We start from the raw sequence: 25,354 nt of genomic DNA on the forward strand, positions 1-25,354 counted from the left end.
CTGTCTGAGGTAGCACTGAAGGATACAAATACAGATAACTGATTTCTTTCTAAGTGTCCAATACATGTCGTACAATTGCATTTCATCAATGCGGACTCGGGGTTAAAATGTTCAACAAAACCACACTTTCTCTCCTCCACATCTCTAGCCTTTAGAAGCACAGGAGACCTCACGCCCATCAAGGAACCTGGCTCTGAGTCGTTTCTCAGCTGGCCCAGTAGAGCAGCTGCTGACAAAGTCATGTTTCGCATTTTCACAGACGCCATGCATTCTATCTCGGCTATCTCCCTTTTCCTTTGTAGCCTCAGAAACTGTGTTTTGTAAAAGGTTGCTTGGCTATCTTCACACGGTTTCCCTGCTACAATAGGTAAATGTCAAAAGCAATCAGGAGCAGTATCAGCCTCCCATTGTATTCCCCTCAGCCCCGAGGCTGATAATAACTTCTTGCAATATTTTCTTAATGTAAGTGGGAACAGATACTAACCCAGGCAAATGATCCCTCCCGAGCCAGCTGTCCTTTCCAATATGTTATCCCCAAGATTACATGAATATTTATTGGCTCTTCTGTTTTTTTTCCCACCAAAGCCCACTAACAGGGTACAGCATGCTTTAACTTGAAATGATGTAATTTTGCATGACTGGAAAAAACCCAAATATGAAAAAGCCCTAAGCAAAGTGTTTGGGAGACACGAGATTGTGATCATGTATTGACTTTGAAAACGACTTGTACTATGACCTCCCGGTGGTTAAATAAATTCTGTCGGCAAGTGAGAGTATCACATCTCCCCATCACATCCCTCTCTCTAAACACTGTACCCTTAACTCACTCTGGGTTTCTGCTTACAGGTATTTTCTTCCATCGCTTAATATTTTTGCTACTGTAGCTACATGCGTTTTCACTTTTAACTAAACAACACTTTACATATTACTGTTTCCACAATAATTTCATGAGACCGTTATTGCCAGATGACTTTTATTTCTCTAAAATGAGAAATGAAGGAGGTCTGAGGAGTCCCAAATGCATACTGTAAAATGACAATCATCCTCTAGAGGAAAGAGACCACGAGCAAAATTATACTTCACCCAAGACCCATAGATGGCAAAAACATGGAAACATCTTCAGTGGTGTTGGTCTTCAGGGGAAAAGAAGTGAGACACTGCTGTGTGCCTTCTGGAATGGCTAATGTGTCTCATGGAATGAACACATGGTAGAAAACCCTAAAAATATATTTCAAAGATGGAAAACATCTAAGTCACTCTAGAACAGGCATCACATGGTCCATCGGTCCACCCCTCCGTAACCTCTCAATGAAAATACCTCCACCTGTTCTTTTAAAATCAAACCCATTTTCACATAGACTTACAAAAAGATGCTCCACAACAACTTTCTTTGTGATTTTTTTCCAAACAGGAAATAAAGCAAATGTCCCTCATCTGAGGACTGATAAACTATGGCACATCCATACAATGGAAAACTACTGAATCATTTTTAAAAATCATAGAACAGAAAAAAATACCAATGGTTCAGAGTTGGGCAGCTGTGTGGAGTGGACTCATCTCAGCTACAGCTGTCAACTAAACCTACGTGCTTTCCTTTATTGAAATCAAACCTTAAGGGCTATGGACAGAAGTGAAATAAGCATGGGAACAAAGGTTTTGGGGAGATAGAGAAACAAACAAGTGGTGTTGAGTGAGCAGGAGGAAAGAGCTGGGTAATGGGGTGTGGGGGGGCTCTGGGAGTGCCCCGAGAGGAGATACTATCGAATCTGGGTTAGGTGGCAGCTGGAGGGAGGGAGCTATCATGGCCACATATGATGTCACAAGGACAGGCCTGTGCAATCAGGCAGCAGTGGACACAGACTCTCATGAGCCCTGGGACAGGGGTGGGGTTGCAGGGAGATCATGAAAGGTCTCATTCCTGGCATTAATCCAAGAGCTGGATGAGAGCCATTAATGGAGTATGACCCTTGCATAAGCCTATCAGGTGTGTTAAGTGGGCAGTGGACACGGGGAGGCCCAGGCAAAGAAGTAAGGGCCACACACAATGCTACAGAGAGGGGCAAGCCAACACAGGGCCACATATTTGAGCTTATATCATTGAAGACAATTAAAGCTCTATCTCCTGACACACTAGCCATGTGTAGCCAGTGGCTATGAGTTAGTCCTGCATGCAGGAGGGAAAATTTCCTAGATGGGACAAGTGTTTTGTTGCTGACTGATAGTTTAGAACTCCATGCCAGGTCAGTGTCTGGGGGAGAACATAAATGTTCTTGGAATCTGCCTTAATCTGTCAAGCGTGATACTATAGGCACATATACATTTAACTAAGAGACAAAGGTCAGAATTGGAATGGAGTTCAGTGGTAGCATCATTCTCAGTAGAGAGCTAGTTTTAATTGTATTTGATTTTGCCCAGGGCTTGTGGGACTGTGGCTATTTTTCATCTAGCAACTTTAACGAACATTCCAATGGCTGTTGCCCAGTTAGGACATTCTTTCAACTGCTTGGTGCCAGAAACTACAAGAGCAAAAGCCTTCAGAATGTGTGTTTGTCCTTGCTTTCAGGAAGACCCTACTCTCACTATGAACCCATGACTATAGAGCTTTGTGGGGAAGATCCCTGGACCAGAAGGGCTGAGCAATTTCCCTTTTGAAAACAAAGGGGTTCACCAGGAACCCACATCTGGGCACACGTGTGGAACAAGCCCTTGTCTGACTGAGAAATATGATCTGGAAGAGGTTAGATTGAAAAAATGACTTTCTAGTCACTTTCCTCTGGCACGGTGGAAACCTTAAGAACAACCAGACACCTCTCTCATCACTCAGGGAAGGCTGGCTGATTCGTCACTAGAAAAGATTCCAACCAACTGTGGAGATTAATTCAGTTGGGAACAAATTCAACTTAAATTACTAAATGATTAGCCATCAAATAATAACTCACAAGAGCTTTTACTAGGATTTGGTATGGAAGGAGTTTGGTCAGAGGCACATTCTGTGTCCTTGGTGGAGGCTGGGCCTCCGGAAGAAACGGTGTTCACACTGGTCTAAATGGGGACCTTTGCCATAGCTGAATGATGGTGCCATGGAACAGTCTTCTTAAATGAATCCACATTTGGAACCAGCTCCATTGGGATGCTTCCCTGGAATATTCTATGTAGTGTATTGTTGGGAAAAAAGAAGAAAAATACAATACAGAGAAGATAATACAACACAGGTCCCTAAATTGACTATGGGGAATGTATCTTCAGCAGAAAGGATGTGTAGGCTTTGAATTGCATGTGTGAGTTAGAGGCATTTTCCACTGCAGAGTGATCCTGTATGTGAAGTGTGCGGGTGCCTTTCAGCTGAGTCTCCCTGAACCATCTTGTGAACAGCAAAGAGCTGGGTGATTCAAAAGGAAACTACCGCCATCACCATTTCCACACTTTCAAGACAACTGAATAGCTGAAGGTACGACTATGTCTGCCTTCCACTGCTCCAGCATTACTGTGTCTTTGACCACAGTAATAAACCCTCCTGGAAATGATTCCCTAGTGGGAGGAACTTATGATTGATAAGCTATTTTCAAACAATAAGAAAGACTAGCTCAGAATTAAAAAAAAAAAATGCTCCAAGAGCACTCAAAGGTATTCTGCTAGGCTGCTTGGCTCCTCTTCTTGAGACTAAATAAGGATGCCGCTTCTTCAGCAGACCTACTTTCTTAAAAAATGCATCTTTACCTTTGTTAGTGCTACCAGAACAGAATGTGGCATTATTGTTTCCACTTTAATGTTCACATATCAGAACACTCCACTGATGCAAAATGTGTTCAGTCACTCAGCCTAATGAGAAGACCCAGGCAGCCGGGCTGTCATTCTGGAAAAAAGCTAGTCATATTCAGGATTGGAAAGAAGACTGCGTCTCTGGACTCCACTCATCCTGGTCTTACCCAGGATGCTATTCCTAAGTATTACTGCAATTCAGATTTTACATGCTTGCTCATGAGGATGGTGAATGAGGAAGTGACTTGAAGTAGTAGTTTTCTTTTCTCCCAAGGGATTTGGCATGTCACCATGATGCTCCCAGTTAGGACTATATAATGATTGCCAAGGCAGTACTCACTGACAACCGGGACTGGTTTGTGCCAGAACAATATGAGTCTCAAAGCATACATAGGTCACACAGTCCTTCAGAGGACTGGGTGTTTAGGACCAGACAGGCTATTCAACTCAAAGTGAGACTTCTCCCAACCCTGATTTCTTCAGGTGTCCTTTCACCTGATGTATTGGCTACTCAGGCAGAGAACAACTGACGGGGTCCTTGCTTCTAGTGATTTCTCTTGCTAGGTGGGGACCAGGTTGCACAGAGTTCCCTCTGGAATTGATCTTTTACCACCTCACCTATGAGCTGAACTGTCTTGATGCTGATGCTACATTTTGGTGCTAGGTGGGTTGGAGCAGAACACACTCAGTGTTTGACTTCTGGCTGAGGGTGGCTCTCAATTACTCTATGAGAATTCCATCTCATTCTATAGACATCAGTTACAGGAGAATGCCCAAAAATCGTACTGCTGGTAACTGTGGAAGATGCACACTTTCTTGCTCTTAAGAAACTAAAAGCTGTCAGGGAAGGGGAGAAACAAAACACAAGCTCATTCACATAAGCGGCATGACAAAAATATTAAAGTCATGATGGAAGATACCATGTTGGAGGGAAGTCACAGATCAGTTGACCACCGTCAGGCTGGCAGACAGGAGCTTCTATTTAAGAACAAAGGAAAACACTTCAAGTAGACACTGATTTGAGATATGTGAGTTGTTCAGGCAATGGTCTCTACCTCATAGGCCTGCTGTGAAGATGAAAGCAGGGTAAGACTATCAAAGTAGCTGGGAGAGGCCTCAGTACATTAAGTATTCAATAATAGAGGTGTTCCATCTGGTAGCTGGCAAACTGTGGGTTCTGGGGGCAGGAAAGGAACTAAACCAGCTCTGGTGGAATGTAACTACTGGCAAAAGCTATCTGTGAGAGTAGTCCAGAGTTTCACCACAGGCACCATAGGACTGTGTTCTGTACACACCTTTATCAAGTGTTATGGTCAAGCATTTATCATGGAAGAGTGCAGAAAGGGTCACCTTTCTTGATGCTCTTTGCACTTGGTAACCCCACCCAGTCATGCACTAGTCTCCACAGGAAGCCACAAAGCACATTAATCAATGTGCAATGATGTGTGCAATGGCTAAAACTAGAGTCACCAAAGAAGACGGAACCTCAACTGAAGAATTGCCTTCACCGTCAGCCTGTTAGCATGTCTTTGTGGCATTGATTACTATCGATGTGGAAGGGCCCAGCCCATGTGGATGGTATGACCCCAGGGCTGGTGGGCCTGGGTTAAGAAAGCAAGCTGAGCAAGCCAGAGGAAGTGTGCCAGTAAGCAGCATTCCTGAATGGTCTCTGCTTTAGTTCCTGCCTTGGTTTCCCTTCCTGGTGGACTGTAACCTGTAAGCTGACATAAACCTTTTCTTCATCAGTTGTTTTCAGCCAGAGCACTTTTATCACAGCAACAGAAAGCAGTCTAGAACAGAAGTTGTACCAGGAAGTTGGGATGTTGCTATGGAGTACCAGAATGATGTATGGCCTTCTGGGAGGATTGTGGAAGCATTTTAGAGTTTGGGGACTTTGGGTGCTCAAAGCTTATGGGTTGTTCTGTGGGGATTGGGAGATAGGAATGCTGAGAGAAATGGCGGATGGTAAAATGTCAGAGAGAAATTTGGGAGTCCTTCAAAGACTTGATCAGGGCCATTTGCATGATAATTTGAATCAAGAATCCATGGTTTGCAGTCAGCTGAACTGAAGAATCATGATTAACAAGAGACAGCACCACTGAAGTGAAAACTTGGCTTTACTGGGACAATTGATGCTGGTTGGCTGGGGTGAGGGTGCAGTTATGACTGAGAGGAGGCCAGCGTTGTTGGGGTAAAGTCTGCCCGGTGTTTCCTTGTGTCAGTACACAGAAGCTGTGGCTAGAGGGGACCAGTGCTGTGGCTCAAGCTGGAAGACAAACGTGGTGGTGTGTCTGAGTCCTTGCCACATGGAGCTTGAAGACATGGTCTTGAAGACATGAAGGGGACAGGGAGACCAGCTGTGGTTTTGGTGTGGTTGAAGAGGTCAGGAGAGGTCAAGGTTGAGGGTGCAGTGGAGACTCTTGCATGTGGAGATACTAGGAGCCAGGATGACCACCAGAGACAGCAGCAGCAGGTATGCAATGGGGTTGGTCTGAGCTTATGAGACAGACTGTGGATGGTGGAGCCAGAGAGGGGACTGTCCAAGCTCAGAAGATCATGATGTCTCAGATATCGGACGTTGAGTTATTTACACTGTTGGATTTTAGGTTTGATTTGACCTGATTGCAACTGTGCTCTGGTTCTGGCCTCTTGGAATAAGAAAGTATGTAACTTATTTTGGATTTTACAGGAACTTACAGCTAAAAGGAGTTTGGATTTTTAAAGGAGATCTTGGACTTTTAAAGTGTTGAATGTTGCTGGATGGTGATGGTACATGCCATCAGCACTCAGGAGGCAGAGGCAGGTGAATGTGAGTTTGGGGACAGCCTGGTGTACAGAGTGAGTTCCAAGACAGCCAGGGCTGTACAGAGATACCATGTCTTGAAAAACCGAAGAGGAGAAAAAGTGTTGAATGTTTTAAAGACCATAAGACTTTTAAAATTATACTATATATCATATTGTGATATTGTGAGATATTAAGGATAAAGAAGAAAGGAAAGGTTATGGTGTAATAGTGATGTATTGAGGTGTCAAGTTGATGTGGGAGTCAATTTGCTGGTTAACCTTAAATGAGGAATTACCTCCATTAGAGTGGCCTGTTGGCATGGCTATGGGTCATTTTACTTGATTAATGATTGATGAGATTGGGCCCAGTCTACTGTGGGTGGTGCCACTCCTGGTCAAGTAGTCCTGAGTTGTATAAGAAAGAAAGCTGGGCAGAGGAATCCAAAATGGCTGAAAGACACATGAGAAAGTGCTCAACATCCTTAGCCATCAGGGAAATGCAACTCAAAACCACTCTGAGATACCATCTTACTTCTGTCAGAATGGCTAAAATTAATAACACCAATGGCAATCTATGCTGGAGGGGATGTGGAGAAAGAGGAACTCTCCTTCATTGCTGGTGGGAGTGCAAACTTGTACAACTACTTTGGAAATCAGTATGGTGATTTCTCAGGAAAATGGGACTCAGTCTACCTCAAGATGCAGCAATTCCGCTCTTGGGCATATACCCAAAGTATGCACACTCATAAATAAGGACACATGTTCAACTATGTTCATAGCAGTATTATTTGTAATAGCCAGAACCTGGAAACAACCTAGATGCTCCTCAGCTGAAGAATGGATGGAGAAGATGTGGTACATTTACATAATGGAGTAATTTTACTCAGTGGAAAAAACAATGGAATCTTGAAATTCGCAGGCAAATGGATGGAACTAGAAGAGACCATCCTAAGTGAGGTAACCCAATCACAAAAAGATAAACATGGTGTGTACTCACTCTTTTTTATTTTTAGACATAGAGCAAAGGATCACTAGTTTACAATCCACACTACCAGAAGAGTTACAAAACAAGGATGAACCCAAGAGAAGATTGCATAGTCCCTTGATGAAGGGGATGGTCACAAGAACCCCTGACCAAAGTGGGAGCCCAGGAGCAGGGAGAAGAAGGAGAGCCTTCATCCTGTTGCTGTTCAAAGCAGAAACAGACACTCACAGTTGAGCACTGAACCACACTACAGGAATTCAGTTTCAGAGAGGGAGGAGGGATGAGCAAAGGAGCCAAGATGGGGCTGGAGAGACCTGCAGAAAACAGTGGACTTGACCTACTGAAAGCATGGAGACCCTTGTCATAAAGCTGGAGAAACAGCATTGGACCAAACCAAGCCCTCTGAATGTGGGTGCCAGCTAGGAGGCCAAGGCAGTCTATGGGACCTCTAACAGTAGAGCCCGTCTTTATCCCTAGAGCACAATGGACTTTGGGAGCCCATTCCCTATGGAGGGATACTATTGCAGCCCAGATACAGCAAGGAGGGCCTCAGCCCTCACCCAAATGATATGACAGACTTTGAAGGTCCCTGGTGGAGGGCCTCACTATCCTTGGGGAGGAGTGGGAGGTGTGGGTTGGGGATAGTTGGTGGGGAACATGGGAGGGCGAGAGAATGGGGGGATGGATGGGTATGCAAATATGAGTAGTAATTAAGTAATAAAAAATATTTTTATGAAAAAAAAGAAAGCAAGCTGGGTGACCCAGCTTTCCTTCACAGTTTCTCCTTGAGTTCCCGCTTTTCCTTCCCTTGACTCACAAGTAGACATGAGCCCTTTTTCCCCTGGTTGTTTTTGGTCAGAGTGTTTTTGTTACCACAATAGAAAGTAGAATAGAACAATGTGTTTGATTTAAAAATAATGTATAGTATTTTGATAAATATCATTATCCTTATAAAAATTGTGTAGGTTTTCCAAATATTCCAGACGTTTTTTTGTTTTTTTAACACAGCAGCTTCAGTTTGCGACATTGGGGAGAATGCTGGCATCCTGTTTTTTTTTTTTTTTTTTCTGTTTTTAAGTAACACCATTAGTGGTGTGAATGATAGCATCCTTTCTCCTGTGAGCTGCTCTCAGCATAGTCTAGGCCCTGAGCTAAGGCACTGTGTGGATGAAGGGAGTCCCAAGCACATGTGTTTGAGGAGCAAGGAACATTACATGCTGCAAAGCTGGTGCAGAACTACCAAAGGAAACTTGCTTCTGCAAACTAATAACAAATGTGTGAGACTTTCTAATTCCCAGATGCTAGCATGATATAATATCTTTCCATTATTGACTTTTGGGGAAGTTACACTGGGAAGTAACTTACAGAAGGTCAAACAGCCAGGATCAGCACCTGTAGGACCTACTGCTTGTGGGGCTTGGTTTTGGGACAGGGTCTCACTATGTAGCCTGGGCTTATCTGAACTCCTGGTGAACCCCCTGTCTTGACCTCGCTGGTGTTGGTGTGAACCATCCTCCCTGGCTACCATCCTCCCTGTACTTTCAAGGCAGGCAATGAACAAACGCATTATGGAGGTTAAACCAGTGACTCATAAGACTGGGTGCCCTATGGTCGCTCTTTAGAGGATTTGCTTTCGAGTAGAGCTTTGGCCATGGTGTCACTGGAATGACTGTGACACTGGAAGTGTTATATGTGCTATGACAGTGATGGAGGATGGGCAGAGGGTCCTGGGACACTGTGGCCTTCTGCCTCCAGCAGCCTTGTTTTTATCCAAGTCTGTTATAGACGTGGTGTCGCTTTATAGATGTGAGATGGGAGGGATCCACGGCCTTAAACTGTTGTCAAAGGGGAGCTGCTTTAGAGTACTTAGTGCCTGTGTCAGATCATTTCTTGAAAGATACTGAGATGGACAAAGAATTCAAAGTGCTAGAGCCACTTTCAACCCACAATCAAAGACAGAGAGTTACAGAAGTTAAAATCAAAGTTTAAGCCAATGGAAAGTGTTTTCCAGGGCTCAAAGTTTCCCAAGATGCACAGGGGCAAAAACAAAGCACCTTGTGTTCTGTCATGATGATGGCTTCATGTGATTGTGAGTTAGACGAGGCTGGGCACAGGGCAGCTGGGCACAGGACAGGATGGCTGAGCACAGGACAGCCAGGCATAGGACAGGATGGCTGAGCACAGGACAGCCAGGCACAGGACAGGATGGCTGGACATAGGACAGCCAGGCATAGGGCAGCCAGGCACAGGACAGCTAGGCACAGGAGCCCGTGGATAAGCTGGAGGGTTTTTTCTGTTACGAGAAGGGAAGAAGAGGAGGGATGCAGAGGTCATGAGGGAGCAGAAAGGTTGAGTCAGGTGAAGAATAGAAGAAAGAGTTTTAGTTGGGAGAAAGGGGAGGACAGGAGGGAGAGGGGAACTGTAAATCAATGTAAATCAATCTTGTTTCTAATTCAAATAAAAAAGTGACTTCTCATTTAGTTAAATGTCCTTGTTTTAGAGTAGGGTCGCAGAGACAAGGACTTTTTGTTGTTTTACTTTGTGCCTCTCCTAACTTTAAGTGACTATTGAGAGGCTATGTGGTCTGTGCGAAAAAGCAGAATCTTGTACACTTGAAATTTCATTTGATTTTATGCTGTTAAAGGGCTGTCCTTTAAACAAGTGGCTCTCAACCTGTGGGTCTGGATCCCTTCAGGGTCAAGACCCTCTTACAGGAGTCGCATGAGCTTTTGAGTCTTTAGGATGACTTTTTCACATTACATACATGTGGGCATAATTTAGATGCTTTGAGCAGGGCATCAGGCTCTTTCCTAGAGGACAGTGGGTCTTGGGGGAAACTCGGCAATGATTAAGACCAAACTGGCCTGTGCCAATAAAAGCACAGAGGTTGATATGCCAGTGGACGCCTGAGACACTACTGAGTAATTGTCAGCTCCCTGGCCACTAATACACTTGTGAATAAAGACAGAAGTCAGCTGAGCATAGTAGAATATAAACACAGGGAAGAGAATCAAACAATTGCTCCCTATATCTGACTGCTCAGATTGATGCCAGCCATGACTGCTGTTCTGAACTAGTTGACCTCCCAGCCCATTACGGGTCTATACAGAAAAGTCTGTAATTCATTCAACAATCTTTATCACTGTCCAGGCTTTCTATGTTATCTTGCCCAGAGTGTTCTGCTATAACTTTCTTGACAAACTGAAGAATTGTTAGAGACTAAAGGTTACTTTTTAATCACTTATACCAGTACCCTTCCTCAAAACCTCTGGTAAGACAGCAGGTTTGCTGAGGAGGTAAGGAGTGCCTATAGGGACAGCTACATCTATGCAATAAAACCTGGAACCAGAGATATCAAGGACCAGCCTATCAGCCCGCTGTACACAGCCACTGGGGCATTTCCACAGAGTGAGCATCTAGTTCCAAGCCAGAAAGCTGCTTGAGACATCTGGCCTGTGTACACCTCCATAATGATAAGAATGGTAAGTTGCTCAATGGAGAGACATGGTTCAGACAATATATTGGGATTATCAGCATTAAAGAGCTTTAACAGAGCAGTGGCTGCTCTTCTAGAACACCCAGGTTTGAGTCCCAGTACCCACATGGTAGGCAGCTCACAACTACCTAGAACTCCAGGGATTTATATAGCACCCTCTTCTGGCCTCCGTGGGTACTGCCTGCACACAGTGCACAGACATCCATGCACAGGTATACAAGCAAGGAAAACATCTACACACATAAAATGAAAATAAAGGTTGATAGTAAAGAGAATGAAGCTTTTAACATTATTTTCATTTTCCCATATTTATTAGTAATATGACAATGGATATCTTTGTTGTTTCATTTTGATATTAAATGTCCCCTAAAGGCCCATATGCTAAAGGACTTGCATGCCAGCCTGCAATACTATTGGGAGGTGCCCCAAGAGCTGGAGCCTAGGAGCTAGTGGTTAAGAGTGTGGGCTGTTCTTCCAGAGGTTCCTAGTTCAATTCCCAGCATCCATATGGTGGCTCACAACCATCTATAACAGTAGTATCATAGCATCTGATGCCCTCTTCTGGTATGCAGGCATACATAAAATACACAAATATGTCTAAAAAAAAAAAAAGAATTGGGGCCAACTACAAGGAAGGTAGGCCATTGGGGGTGTGTGTCCTTAAAAGGGATTTTTGGAGGACCCCTATCCCTTTTTATTTTTACTTCCCAACTACCATTAGAACAACTTCTGTCATGGCATACTTCTGCCACAATGCTCTGACTCATCCCAGGCTCCAAAATAATGGAACCAATTGCCATGGGCTAAAAACCTCTAAAACTGTGAGCCCAACACATTTTCTAAATTTATGATTTTCTAAAGCTATTTTGTCATAGTAATGGGAAGCTAACAAATTTGTATGTATATAGATCTTTAAAATTCTTCTTAAGAATTTGAACTGTAATTGCCTGTTAGTTCATTCTGACCCAGAGCTCTGGTCAAGAACCCACATTGTTTTCTCTTGGGCCAGATTTTAAGGCCTGAAAAAAATATAATACTTTTGATAATGGCACACAAATGCTCAGGCAGCTGTCTAGTTTCACTTTAAAGAGATGCCTGCACTACAAATGAAAAGCTCTTAATATCTGTCCATTTCCAAGCAATGGCTGGCCTCCTGGAGACCAGTCTTGAGGGGGAAGAAATGTGTTTCTGAATTCACTACTTCATACAAAAAAATTCCTTCCTTATGTTTGGGAACTAATATTTTAAAAAGAATACATGGCGTTTTGGTATTGAGTACTACTAAGTGTTAGGCAGCCAGCAAGCCAGGAACTCCATGCCACAATTTCCCAACTAGTTGGATAGCTCATGTCCCTGGCAATGTTGTCTTGGCTGAAGAAGCCGTGGAAGGGTTTCTCTGTCCCCAGGGAAGGGAAAATTACATTTGGCTTCTTCATCTCTCTTCCCTGCTGTGATGACATTCAGTGATGACACAATGCTTTCAGAAACTTTAGAAGGCATGACTTTGAGTATTTCCCATGGCTCTGTAGTTTCCTGGCTGGTAAATACTGGAATAGGAACCTGGAACTACTAGCCCAAAGTTCCTGCAGATTCTATCAGTGGCATTGGCTAGGGCACCACAGCTTTAACTGCCCTACTGCAGATGCTGGCTGTAGGTGTCTGGGTTTCTGAAAGACTGTGTTGTTCTCAGGTTGACACATGGAAGAAATATGCTGGCCCTCCAACATACTGCCCAGATACCGCTGCCCTAGGAGAGTGGGTGACTCTACTCATTCTGGCAGCCAGAATGAACTCTGTGCTGCTAAAGAAGAGTGAGCTGGTGCAGTAAGTAGAATGGTGTTCCTAGGAAGAATAGTGGTCTACACGCCAGCAACAACACATTTAGAGTTCACTTGGAGCCAGCGCTGTTCTGGGCATTTCCATGTAGGAGTTCCTTCAATGTTCATTGTAACATGACAAAGAGATGAAAACAAGTGTTTCTTTATAATTAAGGTGACTGAAGCCATATGACTTCCTTAAGTTGACATGGCTAGGTAATGACAGAACAAGGTTTCCAATCAAACAGTATGGTTGCAGCACCTGAGCTACTAGCCCCTTGCCACTTGCCTACATGTAATGATCTGCCTATCAGATGCAAAGTGGTCCTTGTCTACCAATTGAAAAGCTTCAGTAGTCACTGGAAACAAACAACACAATGAATTGTTAATGCTTTTAAGCATCGGTAAGACAGAAAAAGAAAATTACCACAAGCCCAGGAAACGGAGTAACTGTCACCTCCCCAAAGTATCTGATAGCTTCACACAATCTCAGACCCTGGGAGTCCAACAACATTGACAATGTATATGACACGAAGAGCCCAAGGATGGTTCTTTACCATTCACAAGGCACTTAGCATTTCTCTCTGAAAATAGGGATCAAGATTATTAGAGAAGTTAAGTATGGAACCTTTTAGGTGCGTGCTGCAAATTACACACTGTAACTACAACATGCTATCAGAGTAAGAGCTGCCTTTGCTACAGAGGACGGGGCAATCTGTATTTTGAAATCCTTAGATGAAAAGAAATAAATAGTGAAAAGAAGTAACCAGGGGGCTTCATGCACTAATAGATTATATTTCTATACTCAAGGGTAATGCAAAAATCAGACCATTTTGACAGTGTTCAGAATTATTTTTTGAGGTCACTCTCTAGGCATAAAAATGTTCATAATGATTTTAAGCATTAGCACCTGTTGTTTTCCCAGACCTACCTATGCTTGGACCTTATTTGCAACAGAGAAAGTACAGGAACACATTTCTTACATATTCAGAAAGAAAGCTGCCACACTTTAAATATAGTTGAGACTTAAAACACATGCTTAACATTTTCATGACGGCAGTACACTTTTTATTTTTCTTCCAGTCCTCTAGGTATTCTGCCCCAATAAACAATCTGAATGACTTGAGATAGCAGCAAAAGCTCCCTGTTAAACATTTCCCCAAGTGTAAGTTATTGGGAGGCTGTTTATATAATTCATGAAAATCTTCAGTCTTGTGTCCTTTTAATCTTGGTGAATCCATCGTACTGACAGAACCCTGCTTGGAGTTTATGCTTGAAGATTGGATTTATTCCTTCAGTTTATCAGGAGGGAAAGGGGAATGGAGCTGTACTTCCAGACATATGTAACTTGGCCTCTGCACATATTGGCTGAGGTTGAACACTTCTGTCCTCTTCTCGTTTGAATTTGTGAAGGCTCTTGCTAACCAGAGCAATCCTACCTACCTATGTGCTTCTGGTGGCCTTTTGATAACATTAAGCCAGCCACAGAAGCTCTAATTAATTCCTGATAGTTTGTTTTTTAGTATAGCTTGACTTGCCTTTCCACCTCACATGAACTGGAAAACACAATTCATGTCTTTCAGGAGGGCAGCATGGACAAACTATTATTATCTGAATACAGAAGTATTTTGTAATGTAATGCATCCATAGCATTTTGGGCCAAAGTTCTTGGACGTGAAAAACGACACGGTTTTCTTGTCCTCACTTCTGTCTCCTGTTTGATGGCTGTGGGCTAAGTACCTGAATGCTGCTACAGACGGGGAGGGGGCCAAAGAGGCCATCTACAATGATGGCTGGCTGGAGAGGAATAAGTCCACGGAACTTAAATCCACCTGTAGCTCTCCTACCCACAGCTGCTACCCCTGGAGGAGGACCCAAGAATCTCTGTCTCAGGGGCTGGTTTCAAAAAGCCTCCCAACTCTGCTTTGTGTTTCCAGTTTTGATTTCCCATTTAATTTTATATTAGCATCTTTAAGACAAAGGCAGGCCCTTGTTCAAAACCTTCCACCAGGGCGTATGAACTGAGGACACAATATGGACTTTCTTCAGGTGCATATGAAGCCTGTACCTCCTGGGTTTTTGCCCACTTCCAAGTGGCAATCTCCTCTTCTGGCTTACTTCAGCACAGCCACCCTGGGCTTCTGGCGTTCTTGATCCTGAGCTCCTTTGCATCTGAAGGCTCCTGTCTGAAAATTGCTCTAAGTCCGTTACACCCCGGCTTGTCCTAAGGAACAGCTCTTAGAGGAGACAGTGCCTCACCTGCCCATGAAAATGGTGATGCCTCCTCTCAGGGCCACAAAATTATTTTATTCCACCTACAAATAAACGAACAGCTTTTACAGTGCTGAGGGTGTGGGGAACATATATTGTAGTCTTGCACCTTTCTTGATCCTAAGGTGAGTGACGTTAACCTACTGTTAAGGGTGGTTTATGTTTCTTTGTGCTCCTAGCCTGGGATGTCTAGGCCACTCAGTATATCCATAGTCATTCTCTGATCTATGCTGTTACCCCGTCATCAGAGCAAACGAATATAAGACCCCCTTATCTGAACATTAGAGAAACCAGTCACTTACTTATGGTGGCTCCAGACTCAGGCCTGTTGAGGGAACTGATGATGACAAAGCCAAACCCTTCGTTTTCTTTACGGTGAATGACCACATCACTGGTCTGCAGACTGTGCGAGGCAAAGCCTTCCGGCGGCGAGGCACTGCTACTGGGAGCGGCGTGGTTGCTGTTGGCGTAAGTTGCGTAGTCACTGCGTGGAGAGCTGTGGTGGGTTGATACAGAGCCTGGACTTCTCCCATTCTCTGGGCAGGGCTCCCCTGAAACACATAGCATGGTACCCAGGAACTCAGTGATCTAGGAAAGGCCTTACTGAATTCCTCAGAAGGAGCAGGCTGAAAGAGTGATTGGCTGATCTGCCCTCTAGATGTGCGGAGTATTTGAAGGGCCATAGATCTCTAGTCGGCCAGGGCTTTACCCATTGTTAGCCTTTCCCAAAGCACAGGGACCCCCCCACCATCAGCCTCTGCCTACCCCAACAGTCCCCCAACTGCATCAGCCTCCCCCCACTCCATAAGCCCCCATTCCATCAGCCTCCCCCACCCCAGAAGCCCCCCATTAGCCTCCCTCCATCAGCCTCCTCCGACCCCCTCATCAGCTTCCCCTGAGGTTGGTACTTGCTTATTTTTTCTCTTGTTATGACTGAAAGTCCCAGAGAAAAGGACAGCTTTTATATTAACCTCTTGGTTGCATAGTAACCGACTGACGATGATAGGAAAACAGTAGACAGAATCCTAAGTCATCACGCCCATATGAGTCACTAAAGAATTTATAAAGGGCCAGGGATATGGCTAAGTGGGTGAGGTACTTGCTGTGCAGTCAGAAGGATCTAAGTTGAAACCCCATACCCATGTAAATGCAGACACTAGCGCATGTTTCTGGGGTCAGCGCTCCTGTGAGGCTGTGGGGGACAGAGACTGGCGAGTACACAGAAACTCTCTGGCCAGCTGGAGTAGACCACAGCAAAAAATAGAGATCCTGCCTCAAACAATGTGTAAGGCAAGGACAAGCCTGGGTGGTCCTCTTGGCCCTACGGGTATATGCCAAGAGATGCTGCCTCCTGCCTCGCACGCAGGTACTTGTGTACTCTGACACACAGACACACAGGTTAAAAAGAACCAACAAGGAAGCACCCATCTTCAGGACCCTCCCATGAAGTGTCTGTTTATTTCCCACACAGTAGGTCTGGGGAAGATTAGGCATAGGAATCAAGACCACATTTCACCATCTTTGGAAAATGCTACCATGCCTGCAAGTGGGGCCAGCAGACCTGGGATGGCTGCACAAAGGCAGCCAATGTCGTATCTCTGTTTAAAGACACAGTTTAGCCAGGTGGTTGTGCTGTACACTTTAATCCCAGCACTTGGGAGGCAGAGACAGGTTGATCTCTGTGAGTTTGAGGCCAGCTTGGTCTACAGAGTGAGTGCCAGCACAGCCAGAGCTACACAGAGAAACCCTGTCTCCAGAAAAAAAAAAGTCATAGTTCTATGGTGGGAAATAAACTTTTTTTAAAGTGGCCTACTTATTATTTTATGTGACAGCCATCAGCCATATCTCAATAAGGGAGTTTGAAAGAATAAACAAATCAATTGAGATTTTCATTGAAAATTAGTTTGCACCCTCTGGATCAAATCCAATATCAGGTTGACAAACTGTGAATATTGAATCTCAACAGAATGAAGTCTTGCTCATTTGCATCCCACATACAAAATACATTTTATTATTAATTAGATAAAACCAACATACTTTCAAAATGAACTACAATTATGTGGCAATAGGCTAAGAAATTGGGAGCTAAGAGAAGTTAGTTTATGGTTTTAACTATTTATTATTTTATGTGTGGGGGTGTTTTATCTGCATGAGCGTACATGCATTGTCTGCACGCTCAGCATCCATGGAGGTCAGAAGAGGGCGTTGGACCCCTGAACTGGAGTAACATACACTTGGAGCTGCCATGTGGGGGCTGGGAATTGAACTCGGGTCCTCTGGAAGAGCAGCCAGTGCTCTTAGCGACTGAGCCACCTCACTCTAGTCCCAGGAAATGAAAAGGTGGTCTGCCGTCCAGAAGGGTTTGCCATTTTAACTTAATACCTAGACTGGGATAACAGGAGCAGATTCATCCTTAGAATACTGTGGTGAGAGACAGGACTGTTCCATTTCCTTCCTTCATCAGGGTATCAGAAAATGTCTGTACAGTAGAATAATACAAGGAAATGACCACAGTTCCCGGTTTCTCGAGGGGCCTGTAGATACCGACTCTTATTTAGAACACTGGTGTGCTTCTTGTGTGGAAGGTAGAAACGATCAGCACAAGTCCCCGTGAAGCCTGTGGATGTCACAAACTGAAGTTCCAGCACTGGTAGTGTGGCATGATTGGAGGGAGCAAAACTTTGAGAGGTGGGGCCTGGCTGGGTTCTTGTGCTCACTGGGGTGAATCCTGGAAGGGGGGGGTGGGACACCAGCCTTCCCACCCCCCCCCGTCTTTGTTCTCTTTATTGTATGTGCTTCTATCACTCTGTGCTGGCACAGGCCCAAGTCAAATGGGTCTGAACCTGTGGCCCCAAAGAACCTTTTCCCAACTATAAGCTCACTCATCGAAGGCATTTGTTATAGTAACAGGAAGATGATGATCAGTCTTCAAATAAGGAAATGGTGGCGCGGGGGGGGGGGCACTAAGGAGATGTTCCCTGATATCCAGATGTTACCCTGATATCCAGAGAAAGAATGGCATTATTTACATACATTAGAAGCAACATTTAATTGCTGCCAGCACTCGGGAGGTAAAAGCAGGCAGATCTCTGTGAGTTCTAGGCCAGCCTGGTCTGCAGAGTGAGTTCCAGGACATCCAAGGCTACAGAGAGAAATTCTGTCTCGAAACTGCCCCCCCCCACCCCACAAAAAGAATCATTGTTTCTTATCAATCCAAAGGTCTTACAGTTAATTAATTTTTCTGGGTAGTTCATTAAGGGCCCTTAAGGGAGAGGAGAGCCGAGGAGGAGCTGCACGCTTCTCTCCTCATTTTTTTTTTTCATTGCAGAAGAACTGAGGTCCAAGCTAGTACTATTATGATCTGATACACTGGAGCATTTTCTTTAAGATATAATTAATTACTCTTTAATACAAAAAGATGGCTTTCATTTGTGAGAAACATACTGAGGTCACAACAGGACAAAATGTCACTGTCAAAACCTTTCCCTGCTTTGAACCAGAATTGTTTCTGTCTGTAGAAAGTACCCTCCTTTCTGGAAAGCATCCTTCAAATTCAGGCTGTTATTGTCTTGGTGAAGCACATGTCCTTTATCAGTCCTTGTGAAAGTTGGGAATGAAGTGATTAGAGATAGTCTTGGAGAAGAAAAACAAACAATTATTATGCTGCTACATTAAATTGAAAATCTCCAGAGTTATTGGACCAAATCAGTAACTAAATGTCACAGGCAATGACAAGATAGATTTCATTTTTGGGCTGTCATATTTTAGGGGAGTTGAGAGCTGTGGTTGACAGTAAATCAGCAAAGAAAAATTATGTGTCTTGGCAGTAAGTGGCTGGGAGTGGCTAGATTTCGGGTTCTAGAGAGTGAGAGAATCATTAAGTCAATGTGAGTGTTCCTGGGGTAACAGAAAGGGTCAAATTCACCATTGGGGCACTTTCCCATTGAATTTGGACCCTTTCCAACTTCTTGAGAAAACCCCTTTATCTTCAGCAAAATGAGCATGCTTTAAGTCGGGCATTTAACTGGGAAAGACTTCCACACCTTCCTAGGGGTGCTCTGGCCTCTGACTGACACTTAGAATTTGGTGGCACTGTTGTCTTTGAGATCTTGATGTCAAATGCTTCCTATTCAACTGGCTTTCCATCTGAACAGTACTGCTGTCTTTCCAAATCTCTCTGTGGTGTGGCCATCAACAGGTTTGAACTAGAAGAACACAGCAAAAGTCAGGCGACTTAACACCATGTGAGTTAAACAATTACCAACTTCTTAGGGTCCCCGATACCTTTGGGCTCCAACGCACATGGCCACTCAAATCCAGTCACTTAAGTGTTTCCTCAGGTCAAAGACTTAAGTTTTAGGTTCGGTTCTGTTCTGTCCCCATTGGTGATACTAGAACTCATGGTGGCACTTTACTCGAAGAGCCTCTTCCTTTGGGAGAGTGGGGATGGCTGATAGTGGGGACGGCTGATGGTGCCTAAAATGGCACCTTGGACTCAAACATTTACTGTTGGTGGGGCTTGATTCTCATTGGCACATTGCTGGTCTAAACTTCTTATGTTAATTGTTAAAACTAATTGCCAGTGTTTATAAATAGGGAGAGCTGATAGGGATTATGGATTTGTGCTCTTGACAACTTCCCAATACTTCTCACAAATATCAAATTTATTCATGTGCTCACTAGGTGAAGAATCCATATATCCAACGGGAATTTTGCAATCAGAGCCTTCATTTCCTTTCTAGACTCTCATTCTAGGTAGCAAGGCTTGAAGATTATGTAAATCAGATGGACAGTGCCTGCCTCCAGACTGTAATGGGTTTATCTTGCCTTGAAGCAGAGCTAGGGCCATGGGGCATGCATATGAATAGAGCTTAACACCTGGGCTGGGTAGCCATATCTATAGACACCCTCATAGGACCTCATGGGGAAGGCAGCCCTGGGTGTGGCCCTTCCTGTGTTTGTGTAGGTACAGCTAGTTTATACTCATCCAGGTAGAAAGCTTACTGGATGGGTGACATGTTCACATGGGACTAGGGAATTCACTTAGGACGACAAAGGGTAGACTAAGACCAAGACCAAGGCTCCCTAACTTGTTTCACAGTGCTCCTAATGAACTCCCCTTCCTTAACACTGGGGCAAGAATTCTCCTCTCTTTGGATACTGGAGAAAGATGCTGATTGCATGGAGACTGACTGTAGCATGTTTTGATTAAGCCATAAACTTTCTTTTGTATCTATTCTCAATTTACAAGTTAGGGAATTCCTCAGGGACATCTTACTCTCAGACAAACAGTGTGTATCCAAAACAATGTGTCATTAGATTGAACATCTCAAAGCTGAGCTACTAAGCACATAAATATTTATACTTTCAGCATAGTAATTAAAGCCACTCTCTTAATATCCTTGGGGGGAAAAACCAACCAAATACTGAAGCTGGGGACATAGATAAGACAGCTCTCAAAACTAGTTCAAGGTGCAAGATCTGTGCTTGTGAATCCCAGTAAAAGACACTGGAGCATTGCTTTTTTGTTATGTTTTGTTTCAAGACAGGGCTTGTCTCTATACCTTTGGCCTGTCCTGGAACTAGCTTTTGTAGGCCAGGCTGGTCTCGAACTTCCAGAGATCTGGCTGCCTCTGCTCCCAGTGCTGGGATTAAAGGCGTGTGCCACTACCACCTGGCTAAATTGCTTGTAATTTAACTCAGCAATTTCCTATGTTTGATGGCTTAGCACGAAGTTGAAAACTATTTGCCTTTCTACTATTAGTGTGTACATGTTTCTTAGAACTTAATATTCAGATCAGGCTTTTGTGTTATTTTAATTCTTAACCAATGTTATCAACCTATCTGTATGCCATGGTGAATATGTTCTTTTTCTAACGCAGCAGTCTGGAAGCCAGTGCCTGCCTTCCCACACAAAGCAGTGTATCTGCATGAGCCAAGATGGAGGATGAGATCTCTATGGCCTCGCCATTCCTCAGCTCCTAGGCTCCAGAAGGCGCTGCTGTGAGATAATGCACCAACAATTTCTCTTCCTATGTCTTTCTGCTAAATTCACTTCCTGTCAGTTCTGGATGATCCTATCTTTAGCCAGGCCTGCCCCTCCCACTGCCTTGCTTACCAGAGCAGAATAACAGCAAGATTACTTAAAAAGTCCAGCCTCCCTCTCCCCCCATCACGTCTATCTGGAATTGTCCTTTATCACTTTGAAGAAAGGTAGCTATGAGGAAGTTTGTTTTCCTATGCCTTGTAGATTTCTTCTACCCTGGTTTTTAGGCATTTATTTTACCTTCAGAGCATCCTGTCTTGAATTCAATAATTTTTGGTATCAATAACTTTTTCAAGGAGTTTGGGCTGAGTGAATATGGAATCTCTTGTTGTATGAGCAAACTGTGGCAGAATGTTATCAGGAATTAAATGCACTCCAAATGCACTCAGAAGCCTAGCAGAGAGAAGCTGGTAAGAACTGCAGCAAAGAGAGCTTTCCGAAAGTCACAAGACCTACAAATGGAAAGAGTGCCTTTGTGCAACATTTGGCCTATACTCCAACAACTTGCGTTGATTAGAACAAAATTTAATTTGCAATAATCAGCTGGTGTCAGGGAGAGCATGAAATTATGTTGGTGTACTGGATTTGTACTCCGTAGCACAGTTCCTCATAAATCAGTTATCTTTTTAATTTATCTTCAGGTTACAGTACATATAGCACAACAGCCCCTTTTTGTTAAAAATCACTCTGTAGGGAAGAGAGGCAGTTAGTTGTTAACCAAGCAGCACTGTCTCCCTCCTGGCCACTCGCTCAAGGAGAAGGCATAACTCAAGGTGTTTTATTTCTTCGGGTCAAGTGGTATGCCATGGATTTGGGAAGACAAATGGCACATTGCAGCAAACCCTCCATCCAGTGCAAGATAAATAGTGGTCTCTGCTGGTGAAGTCTGATGCTTCGCCTGATTTGCTCAAATGCTAGTTTCTATGGGACTCAAAAAGAAAAAGATATTTAGTCCAAGAAATATATCTTAGGCTTTCTGTTCACCCACAGCCACCACAGTGACCAGCAGGTGGCGGTTTAAAGAATTCTCATGTTATACGTGAACACTCATGGAAGAATTATGGAGTGACATTCAATGATATGTCTTTGATTGAGTGTCTTAAGTGGAATTTGGAGCTGATAATAGCATAGAAATGAAGACTGGCACCAGAGATGAATCCACCTCGGCATTGTCACTGACTATGGACTCTTAGGCAATCTGTTATTCCTTGGGCCTCAGTTTCCCTATGTGTCATGCAAAGAGTTGTGACCAGGGTCACCCCTAACTTTAGAACTGAGTCTGTAGAAGGGAATTCAAGTGGCTGAGAAGATGGGCCAGAGGCTTCTGGGACAGAGGAGGGGACACGGCTGAAGTTGATGCCTTGGTGACTCACAACACAAAGCATGAGCAGGTCTCATAATGCCATCATCATCCAGTGTCTAGGCTACAAACCCAGTATGGTGATCACCATAGACACACCCCTGGAAAAAGAACTCTCCACTGGGACTTAATAGTGAAGAGAAGCAAATGAGAAAATATTATGAATATATGGGCTGACTTTTACATATACATCTTTGGTGGGTTATTTTTGAAGCCAAGAAAATAGCTGTAAAGAGAATAATTACTTGTAATTTATCTGTTTCATAAGCTTAGAGCTATATGAATTATGTTTTCTCAGTGTGAGAGCTGTAGTTCCCCATATAGGGTGGTAGGTGTATTGTTACCTTTTATCAGGCACCACAATGAAAGTTAATTTTCCATCCTGGTTTCCTCATTACAGTATAAAAATGCTGTAGTTTTTTATTTGTAAACACAATGAGAAACATTTTCAAAAGGCATATTTTCCATTATTATAATGTTTTCCTTATAACAAGCATGTACCAAAGAATGCAAAGTAGACATATCTTGAATCAGCCCCAGGCTTTTCCAGGATATTTTAATGACTCCATTTAAAATGTAGGCCTCAAAGACTGGATTAGTGAGGTTGAAAAGCTGTGCTTTGGAAAACAGTTACTTGTAGAGCAGCTAGCTTGTTTCTTTCCCTATATAACACAGAAAACAATCTCTAGTTCCCCAGAGCATTCCACTGCCTCACTCCCAACTCTTGCTGCCCACCTCAGGACGTACCTCCACATAGCACCTTTCTTCTCACAGTGAGGTTAACCTGCCCATTGCGGGCTGCATGGTGCATAAGGTCAATGACATAGCGGTGGGTCTTGCCAGCCACTGGGATCCCATCCACGTAGACAAGCTCATCTCCTGGGTGTAGACGGCCATCTCTGTCGGCTGAGCCCATGGCAATGACGGCTCCAATCAAAATCTAGAGAATCGAGGAGAGAACATTCACATGTGTATAGTGGGCATGCAGATTGTGAGAGCAGGATGTCTTTCCAGGCATCTTTCCCGTTGTCTACTACTTAGAGACAAATGAGTACCTTGGACTTACTGCTCATTTCCATAAAGTGTCCCATGGGGGCCACTTGCTGACTGCCTCATAAGCTGTCAGCCTTAAGGGGAATTGCAACTCAAAATACGCTGATACCAGTTGGCTACCATGTTAGACCTCTGCACTGGAATACTGTGGAGACTGGGACTGACTCCTGTTCTTAACGGTGTAGCCTTCAATATGGTTTCCTAAGTTTTGCAAGCCACACATTCTTCACTTACAAAATGACATGATGATAAGACCAGTTCATAGGATTGCTGGGAGAGGCCAATGAGAAAATGTCTGTAGAACATTTAACTTTTGCATGACATTATATGTGCGTAAATGTCAGGGGGATACCACTTGTTGGTCACCATTAAACTCTGACAGAGGTTAAAAAGATTATTTTTCTTTGTTTGTTTACTTTTAGACACTGGAGGTGTAAAGCAGAAAGAATATTTTTCTTGGTTGATTTTTTTCTTGGTTAGTTGGCTTACTTAAATACTCCCAGTGAAACCTCCTCCAGTCTCCTTTCATCCACTGGCCGTTTCCTCAAAACACTGTTTTCCTCTACACAAAAGAATATTTCCAGCTCCATGTCCCCTCCAGGGTATCTGTGGTAGATACAGTACCACTGTGCCAGGGAGAGAGGAAGTGTGTATTCTGGAACCCAAGGAATTATTATAATACCCCTAACTAGGACAATGATGAAAATCAGTATACATGACTTCCGAGAACCCGATGGCATCTTTTGATTTAGCGTCTCAGAAGAAAGAAAATGGTACTCAGTATTTTAGTTTTGCTGTTTAACCTAGAAAAAAATCTCTCCAAGTCATGCACAGCAGGTCTCATTTTCCTTTGTCAGTGGCTGAGCTGCATGGCTCCTGAAGGCTGTGGTTTCATCAACCCAGCAATATTACAGAGGCCTCACTCCAGGTTTTCAATCGTTGGCATAATAATTTCTTTCAAGTCTCAGATTTGCGGATGCCAGCTAGCATGCCGAACAGCCCCACCTGGCCTTCGTGCCTTCAGGCTTGGTACCAGCAGATGCTCTGGAGCTTAGTCCTATTTCTCTTGTCTGTCAATACGGCAACTGGCTCTGAATGTACAGACCTTTTAGGCACAGGCAACATTGCAGTTTGAAGGATTTTGCAGCTTTACATGTGCATAGAGGAAGGACTGTTTCCTACAGTACTGCTGCGGCCTTCTATTCCTGGAGGGGTTGGGGTGAGAAATAGCACTGCTTCCATGATGAATTGCTTCTATTTCTGCTGTCACCAGGAAGGCTTTGTGTCTTCTGCCTTGGATTACTGGCACAGTCTTGCTCTTTTTCTTCGACTTGCTGTACCTACTTGCCATAGTCTACAAGTTGGGCATACTTCTGACAATCTATTTTCTCTTATTGTCATGCCAACCTGAATGTTTGAGATTCTTTCTAAAGGCATTCCAGACTGCTCTTCAAAAGTCTCAGCCTACTATGGAGTGCTTCAAAGGTTTTCCAAGTGCTTTGTGTAAAAGCCAGTTAAAGTAAGTGTTTATTCTCCACTGCCCCCTGGAAGTTGCAGAAGAAAAATGCTTCAACCTTTAAATTTCTTGTATGAGGAAGTAGCAAAGTTTATAACTAGTTATAATGAAAATGGTTTATGAACTTTTTGACTGGCTAATTACCAACTGTAAGGCATAATTCTGCTTCCAACCCTTGAAAATTTATAGCTACAAGAGCCTATAAGTTACAACAGGGTCTGATACAAATATAGGAGAGGCAAGTTACACACTGGAAAATTCCTGTTC

General features: G+C 43.7%; 1 protein-coding gene across 1 annotated transcript in view; it reads right to left on the minus strand.

The window, feature by feature from the left end:
- Magi2 (membrane associated guanylate kinase, WW and PDZ domain containing 2) overlaps positions 1-25,354 on the minus strand; it is a 1,367,305-nt gene that overhangs the window by 110,984 nt on the left and 1,230,967 nt on the right. Inside the window, 2 exon segments of the mRNA XM_027393460.2 lie at positions 15,415-15,663; positions 23,266-23,458. Of these exon segments, the coding sequence (XP_027249261.1) occupies positions 15,415-15,663; positions 23,266-23,458 (442 nt within the window).

The sequence above is a fragment of the Cricetulus griseus genome (assembly GCF_003668045.3).
Source record: "Cricetulus griseus strain 17A/GY chromosome 1 unlocalized genomic scaffold, alternate assembly CriGri-PICRH-1.0 chr1_0, whole genome shotgun sequence".
Taxonomy (NCBI): Eukaryota; Metazoa; Chordata; class Mammalia; order Rodentia; family Cricetidae; genus Cricetulus; species Cricetulus griseus.